The sequence below is a fragment of the Pristiophorus japonicus genome, chromosome 10, assembly GCF_044704955.1.
Source record: "Pristiophorus japonicus isolate sPriJap1 chromosome 10, sPriJap1.hap1, whole genome shotgun sequence".
Classification (NCBI taxonomy): Eukaryota; Metazoa; Chordata; class Chondrichthyes; family Pristiophoridae; genus Pristiophorus; species Pristiophorus japonicus.
Window position 1 is genome coordinate 130,199,572 of NC_091986.1, and position 20,023 is coordinate 130,219,594.

The following is a 20,023-nucleotide window of genomic DNA, read 5'->3' on the forward strand; positions in this document are numbered from 1 at the left end:
CCTCTGTGTGTGGTCAATGATGGCCTCGCTGGACTCCTCAATTGCACTGACAATCCGTGACGGTGCCTCCGCAACAGTCGCAGTAAGCTAGTCAATGCTCTCTGAGATCCGTCCCAATGCATCCATAAGCTCATGTTGCATTCCTGTATTTTCCGTAGACATCTCCACCAAGTCCAATTCCATGTCTGCTTGTCGTTGAGCAGACTGACTTTGCCGACTCACCCTTCGGAGAGCTGGCCTGCAAGATTGCCCTCTTTTACTGCGTTGCTGTAGGCGATTGGGGCCAGGAGCCTCTGAAGACGCAAACCCCTGAAAAGTCTCATCGTCGCCAGATAAGAAATGTTGAGAAGGAGCAACTGGTGGGCTCAGCAGCTTAGTCATGTTCGTCGTGTCCGCAGCCTCATCATCACTGCCATAGCCTGAGGTTGATGCGTCCCAGGAAGGCTGGCGAGATTGTGGCTGATCTTCCGCAAGCACAAAAACACGTGTGTGGTTAGCAGCAGGGGAGGGGGCAGGGTGATATGAGGAAGGTGGCATTGCACATGTTCATTTGAAGTCCCACCGACACTGCATTATATGTCTCAATGCAATCTCTTAAGGCGCCCTGTCCATTTATATAATCTCACTTCCCGAAGGGAGCTCAGCATCGCCACCGGCAACTGCCCAAGCTGCTAATCCAACGAGGGCCGACACCCGTTCCCCGACATCAGTAAGTGGCAGAATTTGAGGGGGCCCCCCGCCTGTGCACAGCTGCTCCCTCCTGTTGTGGGAGTGCTTCGGCTGCAAAGAGAAAAATAGGAAGGGTTTCTCTCCTGTTGTGTCACATATGCCTACCATAGTACAATAGGTGAGACTGTGTGAATGTTCTAGTGGCTTCCGTTCAATCTGTTTGGATGTTGCATGAGCTTCGTGAGCGATTGTTAGGTTGAGGGATGTAACTTAGGGGATATAGGTGATCTTTCAGAGAGCCATAGCAGCAGTGGGAGTGTATTGCGAGGAAGGATGTAAATTAGTGAGTTTATGTGCATCGATCATTAGAAGGCAATGGGTGCAGAAGTAAGCCTTCATCTTTCTTATGCATTGTGAAAGCCACCCCACAGACAGCAAGACTTTTGAGCGGGACCATATGCATAAAAGACTTCATAGTGTGCGAGATTCATGTTAGAAGGAATGGAGGCATATATAAATGTGAATGGTACTCACCCTGACGATCCTGGTCATTGAACTTTTTTCGACATTGTGTCCCAGTTCTGGGCATAGTGTTTGCAGCAGAGATCTCCTGTACTATCTCCCTCCACAGACTCTTAAGTACAGGTGGGAGTGGTCTGGCTCCCCAGCAAGATAGAGTGAGGATCACCTGCCCTCCACTGCATGGACCAAGGCCTCACTCGCCTCATTAGAGAAGCGCCGAGCACGTTGCCTTCCTTCCTGCTCTTCCATCTCTGCAGAAGTGGCTGAAGTGGGGTGGTTTATATGCGCATGCGCACAGGAAACTTTCTTTCTCTCTCTTTATATCACTTTCTGTACCGGATTTGACATTGAATTCACTATTGTAACTTACACTTCCTACACTGTTCATTAACGATTCTTCAATCTAATTGGTCAACGAGTTATTTTCCCTATTGTCACAGGACTGCCGATGATGATGATGATGATGATGACAGGACCTGATGTCCTGTATCAGGCGCTGTGCTTTTTGGAAGTCCCTCTAACAGCAATTTGCTACGCAAAGCCCCACAGACAGTCTACGGTCAAGTGCCAGTCAAACTTGTGGCCGCTCACAGCAAATCTGGCTCGATGGATTAACCACAGCAGGTTTGTTGACTAGTAATCAGCAGTAAATTACGCAGGAATACAGATAATTGGTTAATACCAACGTAAGCTTGCCAACTCCTGGAGAACATGACTCTCTGTTTCCAACCACACTGTTCCAAACAGCCATGTTTCCCCATCTCTGATATTTTTATAACTAATAAACTAAAAAGTGTTAAATGAAAAAAAAACATTTTTAATGCCTCTTTGATCTTTCGCCTGGGTTGCTCGCAGCAGTGATCGAGATTAAAATTTAAATCCAAGAGAGTTGGCAAGCCTACACTGACGCACGTTTTGATTTTGAAATGGTGATGGAGCGCCAGACCTTCTATGTTGACCCGTTGCTGACTGCAGGCTGGCACCCTCCACTCCTCTCCATAATAATCACTGTCCTCCCAGAGCGGCAGGTAGTACTTCGCACAGCTGAGTAAAGGGCGCGGGACGGGCCGAACGGCGCCCCAGGCGAGAGCCGCCGGCGGAGGAGGAGGAGCGGCTCCTCGCAGCACCTCGGCTCTCTCCATCACCCTCAATCCGTCCGACAACGCCGAGAAGCAGTTCACCCTGAGCTGGCAGCCCGAGCGCAGCAGGTTTCTCTGCACTAAACGGTTCAGCTGCGGAGACAGTAAACATTTCAGCGTTGCCCCATCCCCTCCGCTACACAGAGTCACGTCGTATCGGTGGGAGCTGGAGCTGGGCTCGTTGAGCAGGTATCGCTCCACCGCCAGCACCCAAAACTCGGCTCCACCGGGCCAGCTCGGCAGGGGCCCGGCCATGAGGAGCACTTTCCGCGGCCGATCGGACGGTTTGCTTTAAGCTGATGCTGCTGCGCGCGCTCGGCCTTTCCTCAACTGTTGAGCGCGCGAGCTCGGGGCAACGGTCCAGCGTCCGCGTGCGAGCCGCGTCTCTGCAGCACCCTCCCCAGCATTCTGTTTTTTTTGGCGCCAAAAACACCAGTTGGCCCGTCAACTACTCGAACTGACTCAACGCAACACACACATACCAAGGGAAAGTGCCAGTGTGAACACAAGGGAAACGGAAGAGTGCCAACTTGCATTGAGAGTTTTAAAAGTGACTGCATCAACTTAGGGAGAGTCCAGATGGGAATCACTGTTTCTGATGTGTCAGCTCTGGCTAAGTGGGGAGCACCCGCGCCTCTGTGTCAGGGTTGTGGCTTTAAGTCCCACTCCAGAGACTTGAGCACACAAATCTAGGCTGATGCTGAGGGAGTGCTGCACTGTCGGAGGTGTCATCTTTCGGATGAGACGTTAAACCGAGACCCACTCTGCTCTCTCAGTTGAAAATAAAAGCTCCCTTGGCACTATTCGAAGAAAAACAGGTGAGTTATCTCTGGTATCCTGGCTCATCATTATATCATAGGCAGTCCCTCAAAGCGAGGACAAAAACATAGAAAATAGTTGCAGGAGTAGGCCATTTGGCCCTTCGAGCCTGCACCACCATTCAATAAGATCATGCTGATCATTCACCTCAGTACCCCTTTCCTGCTTTCTCTCTATACCCCTTGATCCCTTTAGTCGTAAGGACCATATCTAACTCCCTCTTGAATATATCCAATGAACCGGCATCAACAACTCTTTGCGGCAGGGAATTCCACAGGTTAACAACTCTCTGAGTGAAGAAGTTTCTCCTCATCTCAGTCCTAAATGGCTTACCCCTTATCCTTAGACTGTGTCCCCTGTTTCTGGACTTCCCCAACATCGGGAACATTCTTCCTGCATCTAACCTGTCCAGTCCCGTCAGAATTTTATGTTTCTATGAGATACCCTCTCATCCTTCTAAACTCCAGTGAATAAAGGCCCAGTCGATCCAGTCTCTCCTCATATGTCAGTCCAGCCATCCCGGGAATCAGTCTGGTGAACCTTCGGTGCACTCCCTCAATAGCAAGAACATCCTCAGATTAGGAGACCAAAATTGAACACAATATTTCAGGTGAGGCCTCACCAAGGCCCAGTACAACTGCAGTAAGACCTCCCTGCTCCTATACTCAAATCCCCTAGCTATGAAGGCCAACATATCATTTGCCTTCTTCACCGCCTGCTGTACCTGCATGCTAACTTTCAATGACAAAGGGTTTAATTGGGAGGGGGAAAATAGAGTATGAGAGAAAGCTTGCCGGGAACATAAAAACTGACTGCAAAAGTTTCTATAGATATGTGAAGAGAAAAAGATTAGTGAAAGCAAACGTAGGTCCCTTGCAGTCAGATTCAGGTGAATTTATAATGGGGAACAAAGAAATGGCAGACCAGTTGAACAAATACTTTGGTTCTGTCTTCACGAAGGAAGACACAAATAGCCTTCTGGAAGTATTAGGGGACCGAGGGTCTAGTGAGAAGGAGAAACTGAAAGATATCCTTATTAGGCGGGAAATTGTGTTAGGGAAATTGATGGGATTGAAGGCCGATAAATCCCCGGGGCCTGATAATCTGCATCCCAGAGTACTTAAGGAAGTGGCCCTAGAAATAGTGGATGCATTGGTGATCATTTTCCAACAGTCTGTCGACTCTGGATCAGTTCCAATGGACTGGAGGGTAGCTAATGTAACACCACTTTTTTAAAAAGGAGGGAGAGAGAAAACGGGTAATTATAGACCGGTTAGCCTGACATCGGTAATGGGGAAAATGTTGGAATCAATTATTAAAGATGAAATAACAGCGCATTTGAAAAGCAGTGACGGGATCAGTCCAAGTCAACTTGGATTTATGAAAGGGAAATCATGTTTGACAAATCTTCCGGAATTTTTTGAGGATCTATCTAGTAGAGTGGACAAGGAAGAACCAGTGGATGTGGTGTATTTGGACTTTCAAAAGGCTTTTGACAAGGTCCCACACAAGAGATTGGTGTGCAAAATTAAAGCACATGGTATTGGGGGTAATGTACTGACGTCAATAGAGAACTGGTTGGCAGACAGGAAGCAGAGAGTGGGAATAAATGGGTCCTTTTCAGAATGGCAGGCAGTGACTAGTGGGGTGCTGCAGGGCTCAGTGCTGGGACCCCAGCTATTTACAATATACATTAATGATTTAGATGAAGGAATTGAGTGTAATATCTCCAAGTTTACAGATGACACTAAACTAGGTGGCGGTGTGAGCTGTGAGGAGGACACAAAAAGGCCGCAGGGTGACTTGGACAGGTTAGGTGAGTGGGCAAATGCATGGCAGATGCAGTTTAATGTGGATAAATGTGAGGTTATCCATTTTGGGAGCAAAAACACGAAGGCAACATATTATCTGAATGGCGGCAGATTAGGAAAAGGGGAGGTGCAACGAGACCTGGGGGTCATGGTACATCAGTCATTGAAAGTTGGCATGCAGGTACAGCAGGCGGTGAAGAAGGCAAATGGTATGTTTGCCTTCATAGCTAGGGGTTTTGAGTATAGGAGCAGGGAGGTCTTACTGCCGTTGTGCAAGGCCTTGTTGAGGCCTCACCTGGAATATTGTGTTCAGTTTTGGTCTCCTAATCTGAGGAAGGACGTTCTTGCTATTGAGGGAGTGCAACGAAGGTTCACCAGACTCATCCAGGAGGGCTGGACTGACATATGAGGAGAGATTGCATCGGCTGGGCCTTTATTCACTGGAGTTTAGAAGGATGAGAGGGGATCTCATAGAAACATATAAAATTCTGACGGGACTGGACAGGTTACATACAGGAACAATGTTCCCGAAGTTGGGGAAGTCCAGAACCAGGGGACACAGTCTAAGGATAAGGGGTAAGCCATTTAGGACTGAGATGAGGAGAAACTTCTTCACTCAGAGAGTTGTTAATCTGTGGAATTCCCTACCGCAGAGAGTTGTTGATGCCAGTTCATTGGATATATTCAAGAGGGAGTTAGATGTGGCCCTAATGGCTAAAGGGATTAAGGGGTATGGAGAGAAAGCAGGAAAGGGGTACTGAGGTGAATGATCAGCCATGATCTTATTAAATGGTGGTGCAGGCTCGAAGGGCCAAATGGCCTACTCCTGCACCTATTTTCTCTGTTTCTATGTTTCTATCATGACACCCAGGTCTCGTTGCACCTCCCCTTTTCCTAATCTGCCGCCATTCAGATAATATTCTGCTTTCCTGTTTTTGCCACCAAAGTGGATAACCTCACATTTATCCACATTATACTGCATCTGCCATGCATGTGCCCACTCACCTAACCTGTCCAAGTCACCCTGCAGCCTCTTAGCATCCTCCTCACAGCTCACACCGCCACCCAGCTTAGTGTCATGACTTGCTTCCACCAAAAAGGGATGAGTTCACAGGTGTTTCAATGAAGGACATAATATTTCAGATTCCGAACTACATCTTGAAAGGTGGAAAATGCCTCAGCCACTACACGGGCTTGACAGAGCCAGGTCTTGGTCCAGTGGCAAGGATTACCCAAGACGACTGGAGACCAGGTCTGCTGCACGGACCTAGTGCGCACACATATTGCAGTGTGGGCTGGCCCGTGCAGCCCCTGGGCCCTTGCCTCTTCTGGGCCCCGAACTCACGCCTCTCCTGGGTCCCAAACTTAAAGAAAGGTAACTTTGACAGTATGCGACGTGAATTGGCTAGAATAGACTGGCGAATGATACTTAAAGGGTTGACGGTGGATAGGCAATGGCAGACATTTAAAGATCACATGGATGAACTTCAACAATTGTACATCCCTGTCTGGAGTAAAAATAAAATGGGGAAGGTGGCTCAACCGTGGCTTACAAGGGATATTAGGTATAGTGTTAAATCCAAGGAAGAGGCATATAAATTGGCCAAAAAAAACAGCAAACCTGAGGACTGGGAGAAATTTAGAATTCAGCAGAGGAGGACAAAGGGTTTAATTAGGAGGGGGGAAATAGAATATGAGAGTAAGCTTACAGGAAACATAAAAATTGATTTCAAAAGCTTCTACAGATACGTGAAGAGAAAAAGATTAGTGAAGACAAATGTAGGTCCCTTGCAGTCAGAATCAGGTGAATTTATAATGGGGAACAAAGAAATGACAGACCAATTGAACAAATACTTTGGTTCTGCCTTCACTAAGGAAGACACAAATAACCTTCCGGAAATAGTAGGGGACCGAGGATCTAGCGAGAAGGAGGAACTAAAGGAAATCCTTATTAGTCAGCAAATTGTGTTAGGAAAATTGATGGGACTGAAAGCCAATAAATCCCCAGGGCCTGATAGGCTGCATCCCAGAAAACTTAAGGAAGTGGCCCTAGAAATAGTGGATGCATAGATGGTCATTTTCCAACATTCTATAGACTCTGGATCAGTTCCTGTGGACTGGAGGGTAGCTAATGTAATCCCACTTTTTAAAAAAGGAGAGAGAAAACAGGGAATTATAGACCGGTTAGCCTGACATCGGTGGTGGGGAAAATATTGGAATCAATTATTAAAGATGAAATAGCAGCACATTTGGAAAGCAGTGATAGGATCGGTATGGATTTATGAAAGGGAAATCATGCTTGACAAATCTTCTAGAATTTTTTGAGGATATAACTAGTAGAGTGGACAAGAGGGAGCCAGTGGATGACTTTAAAAAGGCTTTTGACAAGGTCCTACACAAGAGATTAGTTGTGTGAATTAAAGCACATTGTATTGGGGATAATGTACTGATGTGGATAGAGAACTGGTTGGCAGACAGGAAGCAAAGAGTAGGAATAAACGGGTCCTTTTCAGAATGGCAGGCAGTGACTAGTGGGGTACCGCAAGGTTCAGTGCTGGGACCCCAGCTATTTACAATATACATTAATGATTTAGACGAAGGAATTGAATGTAATATCTCCAAGTTTGCAGATGACACTAAGCTGGGTGGCAGTGTGAGCTGTGAGGAGGATGCTAAGAGGCTGCAGGGTGACTTGGACAGGTTAGGTGAGTGGACAAATACATGGCAGATGCAGTGTAATGTAGCTAAATGTGAGGTTATCCACTTTGGTGGTAAAAGCAGGAAGGCAGATTATTATCTGAATGGTGACAGATTAGTAAAAGGGGAGGTGCAATCAGACCTGGGTGTCATGGTACATCAGTCATTGAAAGTTGGCATACAGGTACAGCAGGCGGTGAAGGCGGCAAATGGCATGTTGGTCTTCATAGCGAGAGGATTTGAGTATAGGAGCAGGGAGGTCTTACTACAGTTGTACAGGGCCTTGATGAGGCCACACCTTAAATATTGTGTACAGTTTTGGTCTCCTAATCTGAGGAAGGACATTCTTGCTATTGAGGGAGTGCAGCAAAGGTTCACCAGGCTGATTCCCGGGATGACAGTAGTGACATATGAAAAAAGACTGGATCGACTCGGCTTATATTCAGTGGAATTTAGAAGAATGAGAGGGGATCTCATAGAAACATATAAAATTCTGATGGCATTGGACAGGTTAGATGCAAGAAGAATGTTCCTGATGTTGGGGAAGTCCAGAACCAGGGGTCACAGTCTAAGGATAAGGGGTAAGCCATTTAGGAGCGAGATGAGGAGAAGCTTCTTCACTCAGAGTTGTGAGCATGTGGAATTCTCTACCACAGAAAGTTGTTGAGGCCAGTTCGTTAGATATATTCAAAGAGAGTTAGATGTGGCCTAACGACTAAAGGTATCAAGGGGTATGGAGAGAAAGCAGGAATGGGGTACTGAAGTGCATGATCATCCATGATCATATTGAATGGCGGTGCAGACTCGAAGGGCCGAATGGCCTACTCCTGCACCCATTTTCTATGTTTCTATGATTACATCCCTCTACAATCTCTTGCCGCTCCTTCGTCCATCCTGCTGTGCTGCCCGCACTGCAATCAGCGACCAACAGCCGTCGCCCTCCTGCAGCAGCAAGCACTGCTCCATGCATTGGCACACCACCGCACGCTGCTCCCTCCAATGGCCCCGACCTGCTGATGGTCTTGCAGGCCGGGACCATGCCAATTTCCGGGCCGGGCTGCCGCATGCTGCTCCCTCCATTCGCTGGCTCATATTTACCCCTCAATCAACATCACAAAAAAAAGCATTATTTGATCATTACCACATTTCTGTTTGTGGGAGCTTGCTGTGTACAAATTGGCTGCCACGTTTCCTACATTACAACAATGACTACACTTCAAAAAACTAGCAGTCTTGCCCCGAGGACCAGTGCCAAAAGAAGTTCAATGACTTCACGAGTGGTCAAAGTGAGTAATGCATCTTCCAAAGCCATCTCCCACCAACTGCACCACTAGCCCCACACACTGCTCAATGCACCACATCCCCATCACTCACCTTGCACATACTGCCAGCTATTCAACCATGATAGGCACCCCACCGAAACACATTGTAACACATTCACTGACACGCTCCCGTTCTCTCTCAGCCAAGGTGGCTCGCAACCATAGCAGCAGCTAACTTGCGGGGGAAGGGAAAGCCTGCACATCTTGACCCAGCTGGAGGAGACCGAGCTTGACATTATTGGAGGGGCTGTCACTGAGGCCGTGATGATCAGCATGGCTGAAAACCATTGAAGATGACGGTATACTCATAGCTAATCCTCCTCACATCTCACTTCTCCCTCATCCCACAATCTCTTCTCACTTCCAAGCTGCTGAGAGTATAAGCGTGCACATCTTTAAGCGCCTTGGGACGTTTTACTGCGTTAAAGGCGCTATATTATTATTATCTTACTTCCCTCCCATCCTCCCCCCCCCCCCCCCCCACCCCCACCTCACAAGGAGCATGGAAGAAACCGGCACCAACCTTGCACAAGGCTTTGCGCAGAGCTTGAAGCCCATGATTTCCAGGATGGAAGTGATGGGCAACTCCCTTAGTGCACTTGTGGACCCAACTATAATGCAGGGTCTGATGGGAAATTTCTCAGCTTCCGTTGCAGCACAAGTGGAAGAAACCCAACATCTAAGTGCTGCAGTGGAAGCTCAGACTTCTGTCATGCAGACTCAAATTGCTGCCATCATGGTTGCATTTACCAGTTTGGAACGGGACTTGCAGGGTATTGCAGCTATCCAGCAATCTGTCCTCCAACAGAGCACAAACCTGCTGTCATCTCTCAGGATGACAGCATTCGTACTTCCACCACTGCCACTCCGCCAGTGCCCTTGCTGTTGCCTGTCAGCCTGCCAGCCCAGAATGCTGCCGTCCATGCTGAGGTGGTACAGTCTACAGCCAGGTTTTCGAGACCAGAGCTGCAAGGCCAACTGCAATCTCACCTACTGAAATCAGTAGCCTTCCACCAGCCATGCTGCAGTCACTGGGGTAGCACTTCATAGGTGCTCGAGGACAGGCAAAGGCACATGGAAGACAGGCACTAAGGGATTGCACAAGAATGATTAGTTGACTTTGTTATGCAGTATTGGATTGAATGATTTATAAATGTAGTTTTAAATGTTTGTTTTGTGGTGACATTTATTTCAGCATAGTGGCCAAGAGGAATCTGTGAAGTTCCGTGACAGAGGGATGGTAAGGTGGGAAAGAGACCCAGCCTGCTCATCCTTTCCTGATAGGTAAACCCTCGCATTTCTGGTATTATCCTTGTAAATCATCTCTGCACCCTCTCCAGTGCCTCTATATCCTTTTTGCAATGTGGCAACCAGAATTGTACACAGTACTCCAAGTGTGGTCTAACCAAGGTTCGATACAAGTTTAGCATAACTTCACTATTTTTCAATTCTATCCCTCTAGAAATAAACCCTAATGTTTGTTTTTTTGTGGCCTTGTTAACGTGTTTCGCTACTTTTCGTGATTTGTGTATTTGTACTCCGAGGTCCCTTTGCTCCGCTATCCCACCCAGACTCGCACCCTCCAAGTAATAAATTACCTCCCTTCCTTCCTACCAAAATGTAATGCCTCACATTTATCTGTGTTGAATTTCATTTGCCAATTATATGCCCATTCTGCAAGTTTATTAATGTCTTCCTGTAATTTGTTGCAGTCCTCCTCAGTATTAACTATCCCCGCCCAAATGTGTCATCCACAAATTTAGAAATTGTGTTTTTGATTCCCAAGTCTAAATTGTTAATATAAATTATGAACAATGGTGGTCCCAGCACAGATCCTTGTGAAACACCGCTACCCACCTTCTGCTACTGTGAATAGCTACCCTTTACCCTACTCTCTGCTTTCTGTCTTGAAGCCAGCTAGCTATCCATTCTGCTACTTGTCCCCTGATTGCGCATTCTCTGACCTTATTCATTAGTCTATTCTGTGGTACCTTCTCGAAGGCCTTTTGAAAATCTAGATAAATTACATTTACTTGTCTGTTTACATTTACATTACCCTTGTCTGTTTCTTCTGTTAACTCCTCAAGAAATTTAATGAGGTTGTCAAGCAAGACTTTCCCTTTTGAAATCCATGCTGATTATTCATTATTATATTTTTGGCTTCGAGATGTTGTTCTATTTTCTCCTTTAGTAGGGATTCCATTATTTTTCCTACCACCGATGATAAGCTGACTGGTCTATAGTTCCTTGGACATTTTCTAACTCCCTCCTTAAATATAGGTATTATGTTAGCTATCTGCCAGTCCTCTGACATTACACTTTTTTCAAACAAATTGCTAAATATGTGTAGTAATGCCTCTGCTATCTCTCACCTAGATTATTTCAAAATGTACGGATGTAATCCATAGGACCAGGATTTTTTCCTTCTTTGAGTTTGATTGATTTATTTAATATATCTTTTTATTTTAAATGCAGTTATTTCATTAGTAATCTCATGATCCAATATCATGTCCACCTGTTCTATCTCCCTGGTAAATACTGAGACAAAGTAATTTTTAAATATTTCTGTGATCCCTCTATCACTGCCTGTGGTATTATTCTGTCCATCCCTTAGTGGCCCTATTTCCATCTCGACCTTCCTTTTTTATTGATGTGCCTGTAAAATATTTTACTATTATGTTTTATGTTCCTTGATAATTTAATTTCATAGTTCCTCTTTGCCTTCCTAATTGTTTTTTGGACTTCTTTCCTAATCTCTTTGTATTTTCCCTTATCATGCTCTCCCCTGCTGTCTATGTACTTAATGTATGCCTCTTTCCTTACCCTCAATTTTTCCCTTGTGGCTTTATTCATCCATGGTGTCTCATTGGTGTTAGGTTGTTCTTGCTTTTTAGCAGAATATATTTTCCCTGGACTCTGTTGAACACTGTTTTAAATGTTTCCCATTGCTAGGGTCTTAAAAGAAGTGACTGCATAGTGGATGCATTGGTCGTAATCTACCAAAGTTCCCTGGATACTGGGGTGGTCCCAGCAGAATGGAAAACCGCAAATGTAACACCCCTATTTAAAAAAGGAGGCAGACAAAAAGCAAGAAATTATAGACCAGTTAGCCTAACATCTATCATTGGGAAAATGCTGGAATCCATTATTAAGGAAGCAGTAGTGGGACATTTGGAAAAGCATGATTCAATCAAGCAGAGTCAGCATGGTTTTATGAAAGGGAAATCATGTTTGACAAATTTGTTGGAGTTCTTTGAGGATGTAGCGAGCAGGATGGATAAGGGGGAACCAGTGGATGTGGTGTATTTGGATTTCCAGAAGGCAGTCGATAAGGTGCCACATAAAAGGTTACTGCACAAGATAAAAGTTCACGGGGTTGGGGGTAATATATTAGCATGGACAGAAAACAGAGTCGAAAAATGGGTCATTTTCCGGTTGGCAAACAGTGACTAATGGGGTGCCGCAGGGATCGGTGCTGGGTCCTCAACTATTTACAATCTATATTAATGACTTGGATGAAGGGACCAAGTGTAATGTAGCCAAGTTTGCTGATGATACAAAGATGATTGGGAAAGCAAATTGTGAGGAGGACACAAAAAATCTGCAAAGGGATATAGACAGGCTAAGTGAGTGGGCAAAAATTTGGCAGATGGAGTACAATGTGAGATAATGTGAGGTTATCCACTTTGGCAGAAATAATAGAAAAACAAATTATAATTTAAATGGAGAAAAATTGCAAAGTGCTGCAGTACAGAGAAACCTGGGGGTCCTTGTGCATGAAACACAAAAGTTAGTATGCAGGTACAGCAAGTAATCAGGAAGGCAAATCGAATGTTGGCCTTTATTGCAAGGGGGATAGAGTATAAAAGCAGCAAAGTCCTGCTACAACTGTACAGGTTATTGGTGAGGCCACATCTGGAGTACTGCATACAGTTTTGGTCTCCATATTTAAGGAAGGATATACTTGTATTGGAGGCTGTTCAGAGAAGGTTCATCAGGTTGATTCCGGAGATGAGGGGGTTGACTTATGAAGATAGGTTGAGTAGGTTGGGCCTATACACATTGGAGTTCAGAAGAATGAGAAGTGATCTTATTGAAACTTATAAGATAATGAGGGGGTTCGACAAGTGGATGCAGAGAGGATATTTCCACTCATAGGGGAAACTACAACTAGAGGACATAGTCTTAGAATAAGGGGCTGCCCATTGAGATGAGGAGAAATTTCTTGCCTCAGAGGGTTGTAAATCTATCGAATTCTTTGCCCCAGAGAGCTGTGGAGGCTGGGTCATTGAATATATTTAAGGCGGAGATAGACAGATTTTTGAGTGATAAGGGAGTAAAGGGTTATGGGGAGCGGGCAGGGAAGTGGAGCCGAGTCCATGATCAGATCAGCCATGAGCTTATTGAATGGCAGAGCAGGCTTGAGGAGCCAAATGACCTACTCCTGCTCCTATTTCTTATGTTCTACGGCATTGTTTGACATTATTGTTGTCCATTTTATTTTCCAGGTTCTATTCTCGGCCCCTCAAAATCAGCTTTTCTCCAATCTATTACCCTGGTCTTCACCATACTTATGTCCTTCTCAATTATTATTTTAAAGCGTATTATATTATGGTCATTATTGCCTAGATATGCCCCTACTTTTACTTCCCTTATCTGCTTATGTCACTCTTAATCCTAATCTTAAACCTAACTACATAGTGATCTTGGTAGAGGCCTTGGAATGGGTCTTTTATCTCCGCGCTGGCTGCAAGAAGTTACATGGCCTAGTAAAACATGTATGGGTAGGAAAAGAAAAGTAAGTTGAGAGATTTCAAACCTGTTCTAAAAATAAATATAGGGCATGCTACTTCCTGTAACAAGCAGCTAAGAAGAAAGAAATACGAATATATATAGCACCTTGTCACTTCCTCAGGACATTCCAGATGTTTTACATCCAATTGATTGCTTTTAAAACTGCAGTTACTGTTGTTATATCATTAAATGAAATAAAAGCCAGCATTACTGCAGTATAAATCACAACATTTCAAAATGTGTAACATATAATTGCTGGAATCTGCCATCCATCACTGTGTATGGGTGGCACCCATCAACAGCAGAAGGAAATCTTACTGAAAATCAAATGAATACATCCCATTGAACATAATGACATATAAGTTCGAGAATTGCAAAACTGTGCACCGAGCGTGCAAGTTGGAGAATCGGGTATGCAGGTCAGCAAGTCCGATCTTTGGTTCTGACAATTTTACGGCCATTCATTTTAATGGTGAGAAAATTGGGAGCGTATTAAATCAGGTTCACTGACCTCCATGACAATTCTCTAATCTGTGCTCTTGTTGCATGAAATTCCAAGGGAGAAGTGGAGGCTCACAATTTTGGGCTATACAAAACATAAACAATTTTTCAAGATAGTAGCAATGTTGAAGTAACATTGACAAATCTCTCAAGCTTTATGAAGGCATGTGAAGTCTTTGGTGTTAGACTGTATTATAACATACTCCAACTTATATTTGTCTCCTGTGTAACACATTTCAAGGCATTGTTCATTTCTATTATATTGTTTGTAGAAACAGTGAATAGCTTCTTACCCAAGTGCAGCATTCCAGACCAGAAGGACAGTTATCAGCAGCTGGGGTGCTTGCATCCAAATTGCTGGCTGCTGTGAGTCTCTACAGCCTGAGTAACTAACATTCCTCAGTCTCCCACACTCTAGCCCAGGCCATAGTTTCTTGTTCATCTTCCTCCTTGTTGTCTCCAAGGGGAAACTCGCCATGGTAATGAATTTGATCTGGCGGCGTGGCCAGTTTTGTGGGAGGAGCTGGCTTCTAACACGATGTTTTTTTAAACCACACAAAAGATCGCTGAAACTCTATTTGTGCTGAATGTAACTTGTGCTTGAATTTCCCTGATCTTTTGCACTGGTTTTGTCGATTTTGGTCAAATTGCTCATTTAGTATCTCCTCCATTCATTCAGCCTCCACAAGAAGATTTCCTTTTTCATCTCCAAACATCCCTATTTTTTCTTAAACTATTCTTTTATATGTTTATAAAAGTTTTACTAATTTTGTTTATGTTACCTGCCAATCTTTCTCCATAACTTTCTAATCTCACTTTTTGCTTCCCCCTAAATTTTCTATTTTTGACTTTATTTTCTTTGAACCATTAGCCTGAGATTTGTTTCACTTTAATTTTAATTTCTCCATTGTTATTTTGTAGGCAAACGTGACAGTGTTAATAGCAAGATCTACAAACAACAATGAGATATATAACCAATTAATCTGCTTTTTGAGAGATAAATGTTGGCCAGGATATTGGAAGAACTCTCCTGCTATTCAATCGTACCTTGTGATCTTTTATGGCCATCCTACCTGGTAGACAAGACATTGGTTTAACATCTCATCTGATAGACAACAGTGATCATAGCATCATAAGGTTTAGATTAGATATGGAAAAGGACACAAAGCAATCTAGTGTAAAAATACTTAATTGGAGGAAGGCCAATTTCAGTGGATTGAGAATGGATCTGGCCCAGGAAAATTGGAATCAAAGATTGGCAGCAAAACTGTAATCGAACAATGGCCTGCCTTTAAAGAGGACTTGGTTTGAGTCGAGGTACATTCCCACGAGGGTGAAAGGGAGGGCAACCAAAGCTAGAGCTCGCTGAATGACAAAAGAGATTCAGTCATGGCTTTCAAAAAGGAACTGGATAAGTACCTGAAGGAAACAAAAGTTGCAGGGATGGGGGAAAGGGCGGGGGAGTGGGACTAGCTGCAGTGCTCTTGCAGAGAGCCAGCACAGGCGCGACGGGCCGAATGGCCCTCTTCTGTGTTGTAACCATTCTATGATTCTATGGAAATTGGGATGACACCTCCAACAGTGCAGCCCTCACTCATACTGGACAGAATTGCCAGTCTAGATTATACGCTCAAGTCTCCGGAGAGGGACTTGAACCCACATCCTTCTGACTCAGAAGTGGGAGTTTTACCATGGAACCAAGGTTATTTTGTTCACAATACTTTGTGCATTTATGTACATCTAACTATGTCTATTTGACAATCTTACTCATTTTACATGCTGCTGCTTCTGATCTGTTTTTCACTTTTATCTTTCCTGTAGTGCTTTATCCATTTTGTTCTTTCTACTACCTCATCGTGTTTGTAATTGCCCTCCTTCAAATTGTTGTCATTGTCACAGGTATTCAGTACTGAACCTTTTGACAATTCAATGCTCTCAGGAGATTGCTGCTCATACTTCTGGATTTTGTAATCCACTGTCTTCTCATCATTTGCGATGAATCTCTCGTTAGTCAACTCAAATTTATACTGATTTAACTTACCCAATTGCTTAAGGCAAAAGCAAGCAATAACACCTTTATATGCAACCAATTAATTAAACTGTTACTGACTCAAACCAGCCCACAGGTCTAATACCAAAACAAGTTTAAACAGCTCCTAGTATTGAACAGCCAAAATGAAGTGAAGTAAAATGAAATTATTTTAAACTCAAAATACAGTGAAATAAATTAATGACGACTTCAGTCCCTATGCCCCAACCACTCCCAATGAGGCTAAACTCCACACTCCCCAGGCCTTATGTGCTCCTCTGACCTCTCACAGCTCTTTTGAAACTCCCTTTTTGAATCCTCTCCAGTCCAGCTTCCTCCCTTTTCACAGCACCAAAATGGCTCTTGTCAAAGTCATAAATAACATCCTGTGACTGTCATAGTTCATTATACTCCCTTATGCTCCTTGACCTTTCCCCAGTGTTCAATATGATCCTTTCTGGAATGCTTTGTTCTTTTGATTCCTGCTTTGTGTACATCCCCTCACCTCAATCCAACTCTCCATAATTCCTTCACCAAATTTCTCCACCTCATCATCTCTTCCCACCTTTAAAACTCTCCACAAAACTGATCTATTTGACCAAACTTTTCATCACCCTCCTAAACTCTCCCTTCCTGGCTCAACATTTTCTCTACACCTATTTGTGAAGTTTATTCAGATGTTCTTTACATTAATGATGCCATAGAAATGCAAATTGTTGATTTTGATACGGAGGGATATTTTATTTTGTATTTGGAGATGTGCTGCACTGTAACTTTCTATTTAGAGTGCCAAAGATAGAAATACAAAATTGTTTGCAATTACAATTTTTTTAACTTTAACAACGGTGAAATTATTGTAAAAGTAACCCTTTAATAAAAGCTGGAAATTAATGCTTAATAAATGTCAGTGACCATCATTCTAATGTTATAAATCACACATTTTGTGCTGTCAGTTTTACAATTTTAAATGGCTTGCAGTAGCCTAATGAATTGTTTTAGGTATCAAACCAGATGAAGAAGTTTTTGAGCATTATAGCACAAATTTGAAACTGTCCAAGGTACTCGCATGCTTTTGAACTAGTGATGAGTGATATGGCAGCACAAATGGTTTAGATACAGAAAAGCTGGAACAATGTACAACGTTCATCAAAATATTAACCGCTTGGATAAACTGCCTGATCTTAGTGGGCCTGATACTGGAGGGTGTGAAATTGAGAAGGAATGAGCTCTGTCTGGTTTCCTTGGAGATGTTATTAGGTAAAAAAATGGTTTTACTAGATTGGTAATCCTATATATGTGATGGTATTCAGTTATGGACAAATGAATGGAAATAGCATCTGTACTGATGCATTCAGGAAACAAAGTGGCCCATTGTAAGAAAATGTTTTTTGTATACTATAGTATAGTATTGCAGCCACTTTCTATGATGCACTACAAGCCCTAATGTAGAATGCATTGTTAATAGAATGCATATTAATAGAGAAACTGTGTAAAACACCTTTAATACAAGTCTCAATACAAACCACTTGTTATACAGTTTAAAAATAAAGTGTTTTAGAGCAGATGAATTGTATTAGACTATAAAAACGAATGTTAAGACAAATAATTAACCTAAATATTTTAAATAACAAAAATAAAATATTTCATATACCATGGGATGATTGTCTTGGGTGTGCTTGTGCTAGCTGTGACTGACAATATTATTTTAATATAGTTTTGGGCCATTCTACAGAATATAGTAAAAAGAACTATTAAAAACACCATAGGAAATACAACAACAACAAAAACTTGTTAGCACCTTTAATGCAGTAAAATGTCCCAAGGCCCTTCACAGGAGTGTTTGAAGACAAACAAATAATTTGAAAAAGGATAAATATGTAATAGAAACTTGGGTTATTCATTGTGTACTCCCAAGATTCTAATTGTATTATTTTTTTTAAATATTCCAAATTGCTACTGCAGTCCTTAAAGAGTTAGTGGATAATGCTTCAGAACATCTGTAAGGTGACAACTGTGGGTGACTGGTGAAATTGTTGGAAATGTATTGATAATTTGTATATGTGTTACACTAAAATAGTTTTGATATATTGTTATAGGATAATGAATATGAATAAGTGAATTACAAGGCAGTAATCCAATCTGAGGGTTTAGATAAATCCAATCTGAGGGTTTAGATAAATTCATAAATCAAGAGAGCTGAGCCTGAGGAGTTTTAGTGTCATTCAAACCCATGAGATTGGATTACAATCTTAAATTGACTTGTATGCACATGTTATTTATAACTATATCAGGCATGTAATTTTCATTTAAATTATTTGTTTTATTGTTGCAGTGCCTGTACCTTAATCTGAAGATTTTCAAATATGTTTTGAATTTGAAACTAGTAATGTGTGACATGGAACAAAGGCCATTATTGATTTTACACAGCTTGCATTTATATAGTGTATTTAGCAAAGAAATACATCCCAAGATGCTTCACTAAAGTTTAATCAGACAAAAATGGATACTGAACCAAAGAATGAGATATTAAGAGGGGTGACTAAAACTTGTTTCAAAAGGTGGGCTTTAAGGAGGGTCTTAAAGGAGGAGAGGGAGGTGAAGTGTCAGAGAGGCTTATTGAGAGAATTCCAGAGCATGGTCCAAGGTGGCTGAAGGCATGGGTGCCAATGGTGGGGTGAAGACAGTGGGGATACACAAGAGGCCAGAGTTGTCGGAGCATAGTTCTTGGAGTATTGTAGGGCTGGAGGAGGTTACAAAGATGGGGAGTAAAATTTTAAATTTGAGATGTTGCGGGAACTGAGAGTCAATATAAGTAAGTGAACATGACAGTGATGCGTGAGTAGGACTTGGTGCAGGATAGGATATGGGCAGCGAAGTTTTTGATGAGCTGAAGTTAATGGAGAGTGGAGAATGAGAGACCACCCAGGAGAACATTGGAATAGTTGAATCTGGAGGTGTCAAAAACAAAGATGGGAGTTTCAGCAGCAGATGGGCTGAGGCAGAGGTGGATAATGCTATGGAGGTGAAGTAGGCAGTTTTTGGATGGAGCGTATAAGGCGCCAGAAGCTCAGCCCAGGGTCAAATCCGATGGCAAGATTGCAATCAGCCTGGTTCAACCTGAGAAAGTTGCCAGTGAAGGTGAATGGACATGGTGGTGAGGGTGCGGAGTCTGTGGCAGGGTCTGAAGACAATGGCTTTGGTGTGTAATTGGAGGAAATTGCGGCTCATTCAGGACTAGATGTCAGACAGGTAGGCTGACAACACAAAGGTATTGGAGGGATTGGTATAAAGCTGGGTGTCACTGATATACATGTGGAAGTTGGCCTTATGTCTGCGGTGATGTAGCCAAGGGGGAGCCTGTAGGTGAGGATGTCGAGGTGGCCAAAGATAGACCTTGAAGAACTCCAAAGGTAATGATACAGGGGTGGAAAGGGAAACCATTGCTGGCAATTCTCTGGCTACAATTGGTTAGCTAAAAGTGGAACCAAGCATGGGCAGTCACACTGAGCTGCACAATGGAAAAAGGGCTTTGGAGAAGTTTGTGGTCGACCATGTCAAAGGAACATAGGAACAAGAGTCGGCCATTCAACCCCTCAAGCCTGTTCTGCCATTCAGTGAGATCATGGCTGACCTGCAACCTAATTCCATATACCTACCTGCCTTTGGCCCATATTCCTTAATACCTTTGGTAAACAAAAAGCTATCAATTTAGAATTAATA

At 43.3% G+C, this 20,023-nt stretch overlaps 1 protein-coding gene and 1 long non-coding RNA gene across 6 annotated transcripts in view; one reads left to right on the forward strand and one right to left on the reverse strand.

Moving 5' to 3' along the window:
- The window catches only part of LOC139275097 (RPA-related protein RADX-like), an 80,806-nt gene extending 78,083 nt beyond the window's left edge, over nucleotides 1-2,723 (reverse strand). For 2 of the 4 annotated variants that reach the window (XM_070892091.1, XM_070892088.1), the window contains exon 1: nucleotides 2,138-2,721. In XM_070892091.1, the coding sequence (XP_070748192.1) occupies nucleotides 2,138-2,585 (448 nt within the window). In that variant the 5' untranslated portion in view covers nucleotides 2,586-2,721. Of the gene's footprint in view, nucleotides 1-1,203; nucleotides 1,804-2,137 lie in introns of those variants that run through there. The other 2 variants (XM_070892092.1, XM_070892089.1) reach the window with 2 other exon arrangements.
- LOC139275098 (uncharacterized) lies at nucleotides 1,671-17,134 on the forward strand. Of its 2 annotated transcripts, none has more exons than XR_011595672.1 (3): nucleotides 1,671-1,815; nucleotides 10,175-10,263; nucleotides 15,196-17,134. It is a non-coding gene; the product is annotated as an uncharacterized lncRNA (long non-coding RNA). The 2 variants fall into 2 exon arrangements; XR_011595671.1 differs by lacking the exon at nucleotides 1,671-1,815 and adding an exon at nucleotides 3,076-3,148.
- Nucleotides 17,135-20,023: the final 2,889 nt, after the last annotated feature.